Source organism: Condylura cristata, unplaced genomic scaffold (assembly GCF_000260355.1).
Source record: "Condylura cristata isolate star-nosed mole 26May11 unplaced genomic scaffold, ConCri1.0 scaffold00006, whole genome shotgun sequence".
NCBI classification, from domain to species: Eukaryota; Metazoa; Chordata; class Mammalia; order Eulipotyphla; family Talpidae; genus Condylura; species Condylura cristata.
Genome location: NW_004567107.1, coordinates 63,577,901 through 63,590,950, shown reverse-complemented (window position 1 = coordinate 63,590,950; position 13,050 = coordinate 63,577,901). Strand labels below are relative to the sequence as shown.

General features: G+C 39.7%; 1 protein-coding gene across 2 annotated transcripts in view; it reads right to left on the bottom strand.

Annotated features, from left to right (window-relative positions):
• Positions 1 to 851: 851 nt before the first annotated feature.
• Positions 852 to 13,050, bottom strand: part of NFX1 (nuclear transcription factor, X-box binding 1) — a 55,967-nt gene continuing 43,768 nt past the window's right edge. For both annotated transcript variants that reach the window (XM_004677722.2, XM_004677721.2), the window contains exons 16-24: positions 12,174 to 12,404; positions 11,336 to 11,409; positions 10,165 to 10,266; positions 8,503 to 8,544; positions 4,321 to 4,419; positions 3,677 to 3,743; positions 3,039 to 3,184; positions 2,428 to 2,532; positions 852 to 1,111 (exon numbers count right to left, since the gene is read on the bottom strand). In XM_004677722.2, the coding sequence (XP_004677779.2) occupies positions 1,039 to 1,111; positions 2,428 to 2,532; positions 3,039 to 3,184; positions 3,677 to 3,743; positions 4,321 to 4,419; positions 8,503 to 8,544; positions 10,165 to 10,266; positions 11,336 to 11,409; positions 12,174 to 12,404 (939 nt within the window). In that variant the 3' untranslated portion in view covers positions 852 to 1,038. The remainder of the gene's footprint in view (positions 1,112 to 2,427; positions 2,533 to 3,038; positions 3,185 to 3,676; positions 3,744 to 4,320; positions 4,420 to 8,502; positions 8,545 to 10,164; positions 10,267 to 11,335; positions 11,410 to 12,173; positions 12,405 to 13,050) is intronic.

Below are 13,050 nucleotides of genomic sequence, written 5' to 3'. Positions count from 1 at the left end.
GTGCTCATAGCTTGTTCTGGAACAGAAGTTGAAAGACTAGCCTCCATGCTGTGGAGTGTTAATGTAGATAGCCAAGCTAATGTTAACCGTCAATCACTTGCCAAAAAGGAGTCTTAAGAATAATTCCAATGGGTTGCTGAGATAAGCCCTGGACTGTTCACATATTTTTTAAAAAATATCTGAGCAAAAGCTCAGAGCTCAAAGACTGGGAGTAGATATGGCTGCTGAATGCCTAGAAGCAACACAGGAAAATGAAGTCTACCTGACACTCTTTCTCAACCAGAGAGCAGTTCGGGCTATGCTGGTCAGTACAGAGGTCACAGTGTCAACCTGACAGGAGGAGGCATTTGCTCTCTATCCTCTACCTCATGGTGGTGAGCTAAAGTGATTATCACCAGATGAAGAGACTCAGTGATGTAATGCAAGAGGAGTTCTCTGAACTCTAGAAAATGGAAAGCACCTGACCCCTCCTCCTAGGTCTAGAATGATGGTACTGAGAACCGCCAAAGTAAGTTGAGCTAGACAGACTTGTTTTTGACAAGTCTTACATAGCTGCATTTAACACAGCAGCATTTAACATAGCATATGTGACTCCACATACTGGCTAGTTTAATGTCTGATTTTTCAAACTGAGGAATTGGCTTGTTCCTTTCCAAAGAATGCAGTCAGTTTGGTTTAAGAAAGTGTGGTGCTGCTACTGGTAGTTGCAGGAGGAGGGACACCCGAGGATGTAATTATATCATAAAGCCACTTACAGGCCAATACAATTTGCCCAAGACTTCCAAGCAAGCACAAAATGGAGTAAGAGCTTCGGCAAATCCATGACAAACTGGTGACTGTCCAATCAGAGATCTTGTCATAATGAAACACTTTATACAGACAGGACCAAGGACATGGGGGACTACTGACACTTTCATGCTTTGGATGTATCAGTACAAGAAAGGATGGGAGGTATTTGGGAACAAGCATGATTTATCAGCTGGCAATCAATTTCCACCACACCGCATCATTCTTTTATCTGAATGCATTTTGACTGCCTCAGTCTTGGATATCAAAGTAGTCAATTACTGGCTCCTTGGCTATTTTCTGTAAATTACTGCTTCCAGAGTTCCTGAAAAAGCAAACAAAGAATAGTTAATTTTTCTTGTTTGGGAAAAAGAGATTTAGGTCTTCACTTCAGAAAGTTAAGAATCAGTTAATTCACAATTTGATAAGAGGGCAGGACCTCTCACTTAAAAGAACATGTTATGCAGATGCTAATTTGATATATAATGCATTATCTAAAAATTGTTTTGGATCATATATATTGTGATAATAATACAAAAATATTTGTAAAACAGTGATTAGATTCCATTATAAAACAAAAGATGCAGGATCCACATGAGCTGTTAACTGTTGAGATTTGGTGATGGGCACTTACAGGTTCATTATAATACTATTCTTTCTACTCAAACTTTTCCAAAGTAATGTTTTATGTAAGAAGACACAGCATGGCAAGTAGCCAGCAACTCCACATAGCAGTGTCCAGGCGCTACTGGACATGGCTATGGAACCATATGTGGAATACCCTGCCCCTTCCCACTCCCCCGCATGGGGACGTGCAGCCTGCGCTGACTGGAATCCAGGCTGCTTGCTTCCCAGGGGCTGGTAGTCCCCAGGAGCTACGTGGCAACAGACATGCTTGGCTGAGGCTATGCCCTATGGGCAATGCCTAGTCCTAGTCTAGCAAATACCAACTAGGTATTTGCTAGGACCTCACAGTGACCTTACAAACTGCCCTCCCAGGTTCTGTGTGGGGCTAGGGCTTCTGTGTGGAAGGCCACAACAGAGTAGGAACTCTGCTGGGCTTCAGAGCACATCCCAGCAAGGCTGCCTCATCACACACTGAAAGGCAGCTGGGCTCCTTTCCTGGCAAGGGAGAAGGGAAGGCTGGATGTTGCTCCTTCCCCACTCCTGTCTGAGAAAACATCTGGCAGAACTGCTGCTTGTTGGCATGTTTTTCCTTTCCTTTAAATTACCAATATGTGTTTTTGATGTAAAAATGACCCAGGATCATAGACTGGCTGAAAGCCAACTCCCCCACCAACCCTACTTCCATCCCCAGAGTGACTATTGTGAACCATGCAATATTCCGAAATCATGGAGTTGTGGGGAGAGGGAGATTGAATCTATCTCCCCGTATCACCATTTGCACAGTGGGAATTATGCTCAGTGACTGCTCTCACTAGAGGGGAAGTGAGCATCACAGGCATCAAATCTGGGATACTTTGGCATGAACAAAGATGTTCAACAACCTAGTCAAACCCTGAACATATGACCAAGGCCAGGCCCAAGGAGGCAGCCGACAGCTGGGATTGCCCAGAACAATTCAGCCCCTGCTGTTTTCCCAGGACAGGGCCCTTTGGAAAGCAGCTGAAGAATCCTTACTTGTCTGTCTGATGTCTGTGATGAGGAATTGGTGGTGGAGGACGTGACTGCATTTCCTTTTCAAGTATACCTGTCAGCGTGGTAGGAGGACAAATGGACTTCCCTCTGAGAAAAGCGAGAACAAAAATTATTGAAAAGTGAGAATTACTTGTGGAGAAAGGCAGATGGTTGGGAATGCTGTCCATGACGCTGGGATTATGATGCTCCTGAGCGTCTGAGCACGAAATGACCGTCAGAGTTGCTCTCGGGGAACATTCACTTCATTTAACCCTATTCATTTCATCCACCTCTGCTCGGCCTGCTACCTTCTTTCTCTCATCTCACACTTAAGTTGTTTTTGTTGGAAAGTTTTTTCTAGCCCCCTCAGGTTCTGATGGTGATCCTAGGTCCTCTCTGTCTCCTTCTAACTTACACTGTGTGTCTGCCATGTGGACTGAGTCCCAGGTCTTGCACTCTGGTTCAGGTCTTTGATCAAAGAATGGCTGAGAAACAGATTTTCCATCTATTCTTCCAGGAGAGGAAGTAAGGAACACAGATACCAACAGACCCTGATTCTCAGGCCCAGTGTGCCTCACCACTCACTTACTCCTGATACTGCAAGCTCAACCCACCTGACTGCAGTGACCACAACATTACGCTTTGGTTCACTGTCATAGCTCATGCTCTCCAGGCCGTACACCTGGGCCAGGTCGTGGATGATCCGGCGGTGGTCTCTGTTCATAGGTGGGAAGGAGTGGCTCTTCTTAGTGTTCTTTCCCTTAATGGGGGAAAAGATGGCTGATTGATAAGTCATCTTGAAAACAAAGCATGTTATAAAGGTCCTTCCCCACCACACCCAAACAGCCTGGGTCCATGGAAAGGTAGCTGACTTTTTGAGGCCCAGAGCCTCACTGACTACCAAGCAAGTTGAGGATATGGGCTGACATGCAACTGGACAGGGTTAAGGACAAAAGATAGTAAATTTTAGTGGGCAGTATGATGTTTCCTCCCAAGGGGGCCCATAACAGAGGGGTGAGTGATATAGCCAAGAAATCAGTAAATGGAAGACCTATTTAAAAAAAAAAAAGATGCAGAATCTTTTCTGAACCAGGACAAAGCTTCTATGGATGCTATGATTTTAGGAAAAGATAAGGAAATTGGTGTTTTCCAACGATTATTCTACACTGACAGCATTTATGGAACCTGATTTTTTTTTTTTTAAATCAAGCTGGCCTTAGAGCCACATCCAGTTGGATAGTTTGACTTCAACCTTGTTCACGGCCTCCACGAGGGCTTCCATTTCTTTTTCAATGTCACTGACGAACTTTAAATCCTTCCTAAAATGAGACATCACAGTTAATTTCATCTGCTCCTGCTCTGGAGAATCCCTCTGTGTACCCTCTACTTGTAAAGACAGTGAATATGGGCAGAAAAATTGTAGTGGTCAGCAAGTGACCTCTACAATAAAAGATTGACTGATGAACCAAAGGAAAAGAAAAAATAGAAAATAAATATGAGAAAAGAGAAGATAGGAGGAGAATAAGCTAATGGCAGGCCAGGAAACAGGAGGACAGTAAAAGCTGTCACTGCCCAAGTGAGGACCACATGACTGAGATCTGGTGGACCGAAGTGGAACATGGCTAGAAAGCCTTCAATTCACACTATCTAGTCCTAAAAAGTCCAAACTTCTGTCACTGGGTCCACACACACATACACATAGCCCAAGTTGAATTTTCAAGAGGACAGTTTCGCTGGACCAAGAAAAGGGTTTTTATTAAACATCATGCCACTTATAATAAGATACATAAAATTTAACTGGCTTTATCATGGATGAAATACATATTATACATTTGTTACTACATCTTAAAAGAGCAGATACTCTTATAAGCCACAATTAACAAAGAATGTACACACCTGCCATCTTCTTTCAAACTGTCACTGAATTTTGACCCTGAAGAACGTACATTGAAAGGATCAGAATCATCACTGATATGAAATGCCTCTGCTAATCGCCTGCAAGTGAGAGCAATACATAAATAAAACAAAAGGTGGAGAAGGGAAACTACCTTATATGACACAAGCACACCCACCACTATTTACTTTAATTACATCATTTCAGTAAACCTGATTATTAAGAAAATAGTTACCAGCCTCCCTGGTGGTGCAAAGGGTTAAAGCACAGCACTATGAAGTTATCTGCCGCCACTGTAGCCTGAGTTTGATCCCCATACAGGGAGGTGACCCACATGGTGAAACACCTGTTTTGTTCCCCAACCTGTCTCTGGTGAATCTGCCAGCCCCACCCCCCACCTCTGGCCTGTACCCCAGTTTCTGCATGAACACATAAATAAATCTTTAAAAGAAAGAAAACAGAACCGTATCGTGAGACAAGCTATAGCACTGTTTTTATAAGTTTGAGCCAGTCATTGGCTGACACTGGAAAAATGGATTGTCTGGTGAAGAGAAGACTGGGGAGTGAGGGTACTGGGAATGTTAGTAGGGAATGACTTTCTCTGAGGTGTCACATAAATATATATACATGAAATAAATATATAAATATCAAAATTAATCACATCTTACAGAAAATCTGTAAAATAAAGGAAAAAATCCATTACAACATAAGCACTGCATTTAATATACTTTCTTTCAGATTATTTCCCCCTATAACTTTAAGTACTTGTATTCAGTGTATAAAATTGCATCTTTTCCTCTTCTTATCACTATATATGATTAGCATTTCTCACATTACTACTTGGTTTTCACACTTAGTATTTCAATAGCCACATAATATTCTAAGTAAGGTATATCACTATTTACTTAAACATTACCCTTTTAGGTTTCTTTAACAGTTCCCCAGTTTCTCATTATAAGTAACACAATACTTCTAAGCAAAACACTAAGACTATTGAGAGGAAATTCAAAGGCTTTCAAAGACAGATTGCAAATTCTAATCAATAACGTTTACTGAACACCAACTATATGTGCTACGCCTCGTGTTCTAAGAGGTTTGTATCATCCTTAATTTTAATGCATCAATGCATTAACAACTCTGAAGACAGACACTATTTTTACCATAGTTTCACAAATTTTTATGATACTTAAGGCTTAAAGAGATGATGGGACTTGTCCAAGGTAATTTATGAAGCTAGGCTTCATATCCAGGCAATCTTACTCTAGATCTTAACTAATAAAACTATCTGTCAACTACAAAAAGGTATATTTCCCTGTTTTGGAGGCCTTCTGTATATTCACTACAGCATTTCTGAATATTCAGGACTCTCAGCTCCTATTTTATAGCTAAAAACACAATTGAGTTGATGGTTCTTCTAAAGGGAAGTTGCTATAAAATTACCTCAGGGTCAAGTTAAGGGAAATCTGGGCAATGTATTAATCAGTGTAATGTCACGTTTTACACATTTAGGCACTTAAAGCTATAGTCTTCAGCAATTTAACTGTGAACATCATTGAAAGTCTAACTTCAAGGTAACTATATTCTGGATTTAAGAAGTTTCACTTTTTTTTTTTAGGGCTTTAACTTCTTAAACATTTCAAACGAAGATAATTTTTAAGAATATCATAATGAGGGTCCTCCCTGGTGGCGCAGCGGGTTAAAGCACAGCACTGAGAATCTAAAGCCGCTTCCGCATGAGTTTGATTTCCGCCTGCCCCGGAGGTGACCACATGGTGTGGCAGACCTCTTCTGACCCGCCTGCTGCTCCCCTCAGCAGTGTACTTCGTTGATCTGCCTGTTCTGCTCCCCACTCTGTCTCTGGTGAAGCCTCTCGCCGCCCCTGAGCCTCTGGCCTGTACCCCAGTTCTGTATGCAAAAATAAATAAATCTTTAAAAAAAAATATCATAATAAACTCCTATGTGCCTTTCATTAACATTTTTACAGGGCTATACATTTTAACCCATTTTTGTGGGAACTAGAAGTTTGTTCATCATTGAATACATGTCCTTTAATCTGATAAGGAGTATCTTCAACTTACAGCAAACATCTAAAGGCGAAATTAAATTTAAAGCTTTCCCATTCAAAACTGTACTAGTGACCCCAGTTAGTGAAATAAGGTAACTGAAACAAAAAGTTAAAATCAGAAAGAAAATTACTCTACTAGAATAGGACATGACTGTTATATACATGCAAAATCCAAAAGAAGCTATATAAAAATTATGAGATAAAAGTGAATTTATTAGCAAGGTTTCTATTGATATATGCCATTGATAAGCTATCACAAAATTAAATCTTAGAAGTGATATACAAAAAAATAACAATTATAACAGTATTGAAAAAATCATATAACAAGGAACAACTCTTATTGAAAGATGTACAGAATCTATATATAGGCAATTATAAAATATTACTGAGAAATCTAGAAGACATGAATTAGTGGAAGGATGTACTTTGATCATGCATTAAAAGACTAACATTATAAAGATGACAAGTCTCCCCAAATAAATCTATAAATCAAATACAAATTCAGTCAAAACCCGAGGTTTTTTAGTAGCTACCAATAAACTAATTTTAAAACTTAAATGGAAATAAAAAAAGATCAAGACAATCCTGAAGAACTGGGAAATGTAAGAGTGAGCAAAGAAATGCCTGCATATATTGAGTACTTGATTTAAGACAAAGGGCACAGCATTTTAAGACAAAGGTGACAATGGGAAAATCATTTCTTAAATGATACTAGTAATACAATTGTCCATATAGAAGAAAGTAAGTCATGAACCCTCCTCATACCATACTCAAATAAAAAAAAGAAAAAAGAAAAAAACCTCAACCAAGGTCAACTATAGCTCAATGTGAAAAAGAGATAACGCAGCTTCTAAACAAAAAATACAGAATCTATTATGACCTTATTATGACCTGTTTGAGGCACATATTTCTTAAACAGAATACAAAAACTACCCGTGAAGGGGAAAAAAAGATAAACTGGACATTAATTAGAAACTTTTGTCTACTGAAGGTACCATTAAGAATGTGAAGTGAAGGCAAACAGAGAAAGAATATAAAACACAAAAAACAACAAAGGACTCACAAATAAACTATATAAATAACTCATATAATTAATATGAAAAGAGCAACACAATGAAAAAATAAACACACTGATTTGGTATTTCATAAAAGATATATACATGACCATAAACATACAAAAAGTTGCTCAACCTCACTAGTCATCAGGGAAATATAAATTAAAAGCTCACTAATGTTATGCATCCACTAAATGGGTTAAAATTACAAACTGACAATTCTAAATGCTACCATAACTACAGAGCCACAGAAGCCATGATTGTATTAGTTGGAGTGTAATCAGTATTGGATTCTTTGACAAAATAGACTAATTGAACAGAGGCACACACTATTAGTCAACAATTCTACTCCTAAGTTTACATCCAACAGAAATGAGTAAATAGATATAACAAAGCAAGTAAAAAGGGATGTTTTAAACAGAACACTGATAATATGTATCAATGGTATAATAAATAAATTATACTAATAAATAAAAATATCATGTAAGAGTGAAAATGAACTTATTGCTACATGAAACAGGAATGAATGTCACAAATGTAATGAACAAAGCCAGACTGAAATAATACAAATTATATAATTTTTCACTTATAAAGTTAAAAAAACAGATAAAGTGTTAGAAGTCAGGATAGAGGTTATATTTGTTTAGTATAAGAAATGGTTCTGGTAATTTTCTATTTCTTGACCAAAGTGCTGGTTATACTACATATTCAGTTTGAATGACTTGCTAATCTTCTCTACATAAGTAATACTTCAACAATAAAAGGTTTAACTTTTATCTCTGTTGGAATCAGGAAGTCTGCCAGCCTCTGAATAAATTATGCTATGGTATGTGATGTTTATTATACCATGCCTCAAACCACATAAGCTCATGTTTCAGAAATACTCTAAAATTACCTAAGTGATTTATCCTGCAATATTTCAATTCTTGATGATCAAATTTCTCTTGCTCTGCTAAAACAACAAAAGACTCAGAGCAGGTGCTGAGTGAATGTAACCACTCCCTCCCATTAATTTCACAGAGCTCCAAGGACAAAGTATATAAACAGTTGTTGAAACTACTTACTTTTTCCTTTCCAAGGCTGAACACTCCTCATCACAATCCAGTCTTGAGAAACAAATGAAAACAAAAACAAAAACAATTAGCTCCTAGCCAGCTATAAACTCTTAAATAACCAACCCAGAAACAGAGCAGACTCCTGCCAAAGGAAGGCTGGATCAGATCCCTCTATAGAACGGGTGGTATGTTCTTAGCAACATTACTGACAAGAGCCTATTCACGCAATCAACCCAAGTTAAGTGCCCAATGACAGATGACTCTGGGATGTATACCCAATGAAATACTTACTCAGCTACTAAAAAAAGATGAAATAGTGCCTTTTGGCACAAAATGAACATGATAATGCTAAATTAAATAAGTCAGAAAATGAAAGACAGATACCAGTTTCACTTATTTGTGGGATAAAAATACCAAATAAAACAAATGGGCAAAAGCAAAGCAAAAATAACTCTTAGACTGAAAAATATGCTGGTTATGAAGGGGAGTGGGGGGAGGGAAGAAGACACCGAAGAAGGAAGAGGACAGGACATTAGCACAGGAGTTTTGTAGGGTGTGTGAAGCATGTGCACATATGGAGGTGTGAAGAGATTCTCCATACCCATGACATAGTTAAGCAAACAACTGAAAAATTACTAAAATTTGAGACAAAGAAAAAGTGATAAAAATTTGTTGTAAAAGCAGACAGGTTTCTGAATTATGGGAGGTTAGGAGTCCTCAGAAGGGCCTCAGAGTGTCTCTTGGCTGCTGAAACCCTAACATGCTCTGGAGTGTCTCTGACAACCCCACCCCCATCTCCAGTCACAGCCACCACTCTGGTTCTGTGGGCTGGGTTGGAAATATCTGGATCTCTGCTTTCACTCGTTACTGTCTGGAGTGATGTCTAGAAAAGATTCCTTTGGTCTTAGCTATCTCCTGAGTAGTACTTTCTTTTTTTTTTTTTAATATAATATTTTTACATCATTTTGTGCCTTTTTCCATCTCAGTTGTAATCCCCTTGGGTTTCCCATCACCAAAGCACCCGTGTGCTATCACCATAGTCCAGTGCACTTCCCCCCCAACCCATTTTTATCCCATCCTACCCCACCCCCATAAAATGTCTCTGTTATATAGTGGTTCATTACTATTATTTTTCCCCCCTGGTCCTTTAAACTCCTGCTATGAGTGAAACCATCTGGTAATTTCCTTTTTCTTTCTGGCTTATTTCACTAAGCATGATCCTTTCCACATCCACCCACGTTGCTGCAAAAGGCAGGTGTTTATCTTTTTTGGTTGCTGAGTAATAATTCCATTGTGTATATGTACCACATCTTTTTAATCTAGTCATCCACTTTTGGGCACTTGGGTTGATTCCATGTCTTTCCTGTTGCAAATAAATTAGCAGGAAACATGGGGGTGCATGTGTCTTTTTGAATCAGTGTTTTTGTCTTTTGGGTAGATACCTAGGAGTGGGGTTGCTGGGTCATATGGAAGCTCCATTTTTAGCAGTTTGAGAAACCTCTGAGTAGGACGTTTTGGATGGAGGGAGTGTGGCCAGTAAACATCAAATGTCTGGTGAATACCTAATGTGTGGATGTACTTGGGGGATCGAGATAAATGAATGGCTCCTGCCCTCTAGAAATGAAGTCTAAAAGGAGAAAGAAAGCACAGCTATATATTTAAAATATTAACCTGGCTTGGTGAATTTCCTTCTTAGTAATTAATTTGCTGATCTCCACTGAATCTCCAAGTTGCATGTCTGTTATTTTAGAGGCCATGGAAATAGCAGCTATCCTGAAGTAAAAAAAAAAAAAAAAGGGAAGAAAAGGCATTGCACAAGAACGTACCTACTCAAAGCACACAGAAAACCTCTCTCTTTCAAGGCAAATCCACTACTTGATGATTTTCATGGCCTGGAAAACTAGTTATTATGTACCACCTACACATTTATGTCACCTCTCCTCAATCAGGTTCTAAGCAGCTCCACAGGAAGCAAGGAGGCAACCGACACTGCAGTATCCCTTTGAGCATCCTGGCACTCAGTAGGCATTCAAATACAGCCACTCCTATGTTCCACCTTCCTGGTACAGTTCTGCATTTAATCAGCTAGATACACGCAACCATCCATTCCTGACACTACCACTTCTGTACCCAGACCCCTATGTGAAACATGAGTCCTAAGATTTCAAGAAACTGCAAAGACACCTTACAGAAAGGTCAGAAACCCCACCCCAGGGGAAGAGTGAGAATAACACTAGGACCTGGCTATGCCATCACAAGTGGTAAGATGTTAAAACAATTCACGAACTTCAGGACATCTCCCCTTCTGATCTCATGGTGTGATAAGACCTCCTTTTGGGAGGAAGAGGGGGAAATATAAAAGTCATTTTAAAATCAAACAGTAAAAGATAGGAAAAAGCAGTACTTTCTCTTTGAATCAGAAAATATAAAGTTAAGAATATTTGTATTTAAAACTGTCTAACCTTGGGCCCTCTCTGGTGGAGCAATGGATTAAAGCAAAACACTATGAAGCTATCTGTAGCCACTGCAGCATGAGTTGATACCTGGCCAGGAAGGTGACCCACATGCCATGGCAGATCTCTTCTGCCCCGCCCAGTGCTCCCCTCAGCAGTGTACTTCAGTGGATCTGCCTGTTCTGCTCCCCACTCTGTCTCTGGTGAATCCTCTCACCCCCACCCCCCAGACTCTGGCCTGTACTCCAGTTTGTGTATGCATAAATAAATAAATCTTTAAGAAACAAAACAAATTGCCCAACCTTTAGAAAAGCTGCAAGGATCCTACAATAAACACATGTATAATTTCATCTAGATCCATCAACTGTTTATGTTTAAGTAACACTAACCTTTGATAAGTGCTAGATGCTTCAGAGCAAACCACCATCTCTTTTCTTCGCCCACAGTCACACTGCAACTCTACCTGAAATAGGAATTAACAGTGACTGTTAGCACATGGAGAGCATGTGACTAGCCAGGTTTTACTTTTAAAGTCTCTTTCAAATCAAACCATGTCAGAGACTAGAGACTTGAGGTGTCACCCTCCAAGTTGGAAGAAGCTATTCACACATGGTCTACGTAGCAATAATGTAAGAAGGAAGAATCAGGTCTACAGGACCCCTTTCTGGAGCCTCTGTTCTCAATCCTGCATACAGGGCTAAGCCTGGAAGTTCTTACCACTCAACCAGAGGTAGACACTTGACCCAGAGCCAGTGAAGACCTAAACAACTCCACTTCGTTCCTGTGCTTTTACCTCCCCAGAGGCTTACTCTGCAGACCAGGTTAAATCCTCAACTCTTAAGTATCATATAGTATTCTCTAAGAGGTTGTAACTACTGCACAACACTTATCAGTCATAGTTACTTGAGAAATTAGTAACTGTCCCACATAACTAGAGGGACCATTTGTCCCTGTTCACAGGCCTACCCCCAGTAATTAACAATGTCTCACATAAACAGATACTAATGTATTTACTGAATAAAGGGTGTGGACAGAGTCCCTCTTGAGAATGGATCTAAGGGAGACAGAGTATAGCCAGGCAGTAGGCACCTGGGCAGATAGAAATCTGTACAATTTATCTTGCTACCTTATAAGCAACGACCCATGATTAGGAGGTGTGTTCAGGCACTGCTGCAGGCAGTGCCCAGAACTGCAGCTAATGTTCCACTTGGAGTCAGGTACACGTACCTTGGCTTTACAAGCAGTCACGGGGCAGGGGGAGGTGGGGTGGCAGGGTGCCATACACGGGTGGCCACAGTCAGCTCTGGGAGTGGTGCAGGGCTGCTTGCAGGCCTCTTCCACAAGACACTCTCCTTTGTGGCAGAGTCTCTGACACTTGTGCATCCCACAAGGTAGGGTGGCACTGCAGGGTAATCCGCAAGAGATATCAACCAGGTGACAGGGGATGTTGCTCCGTAACTAGGACAGACAGAAATAGCCAGATCTCATTTCCATGTGGGATCTGGGTGAGTTTTAACTTCCTATTTAAATATTTCTGAACTCATACAAAATTTTTAAATGAGCTCTTTTATCTGAAAAAAAAAAAAAAAAAAACTCACACTGACTTTTAGTTGGGAAAGAAAACAAATCTGAGCCTTATGTAATAATGTTTCTAATGATTCAAAAGGATTTGTGGTAGCAGCCAAGTGTGATTTAGAGCATAAAACTTCCTAAGGTGGGTAATAAACACATGAAACCAGATAACTTGAAGCACTCCAGAGAGTGCTTGAAAATGCCCAGTGGGAAGGAGGATATCGTCTTCCCCTCCTTTGCAAACAGCGAGGATACAGAGTTTACAAGACAAACTCTGAAGGGGAGGCACCTTGGGCCCATCCTGGCAGGGTTGTTTTATGTAATGAAATATTCAATTCTTCTTATATCTACTTAGCTTTAGGCAGTTCTGTCATTTAAAAAATTAAGAGGCAAGAGTTCATGGAAAACCCAATTCAATTTTTCTTGAGAAATCATCTCCCAAGCATCTTTATTACAAATTTTACTCTAAATTCTTTAGGAAGAATGCATTTCTATGGGGCCAAAGATTACTCAAATTCTTTTTTTTTTTTTT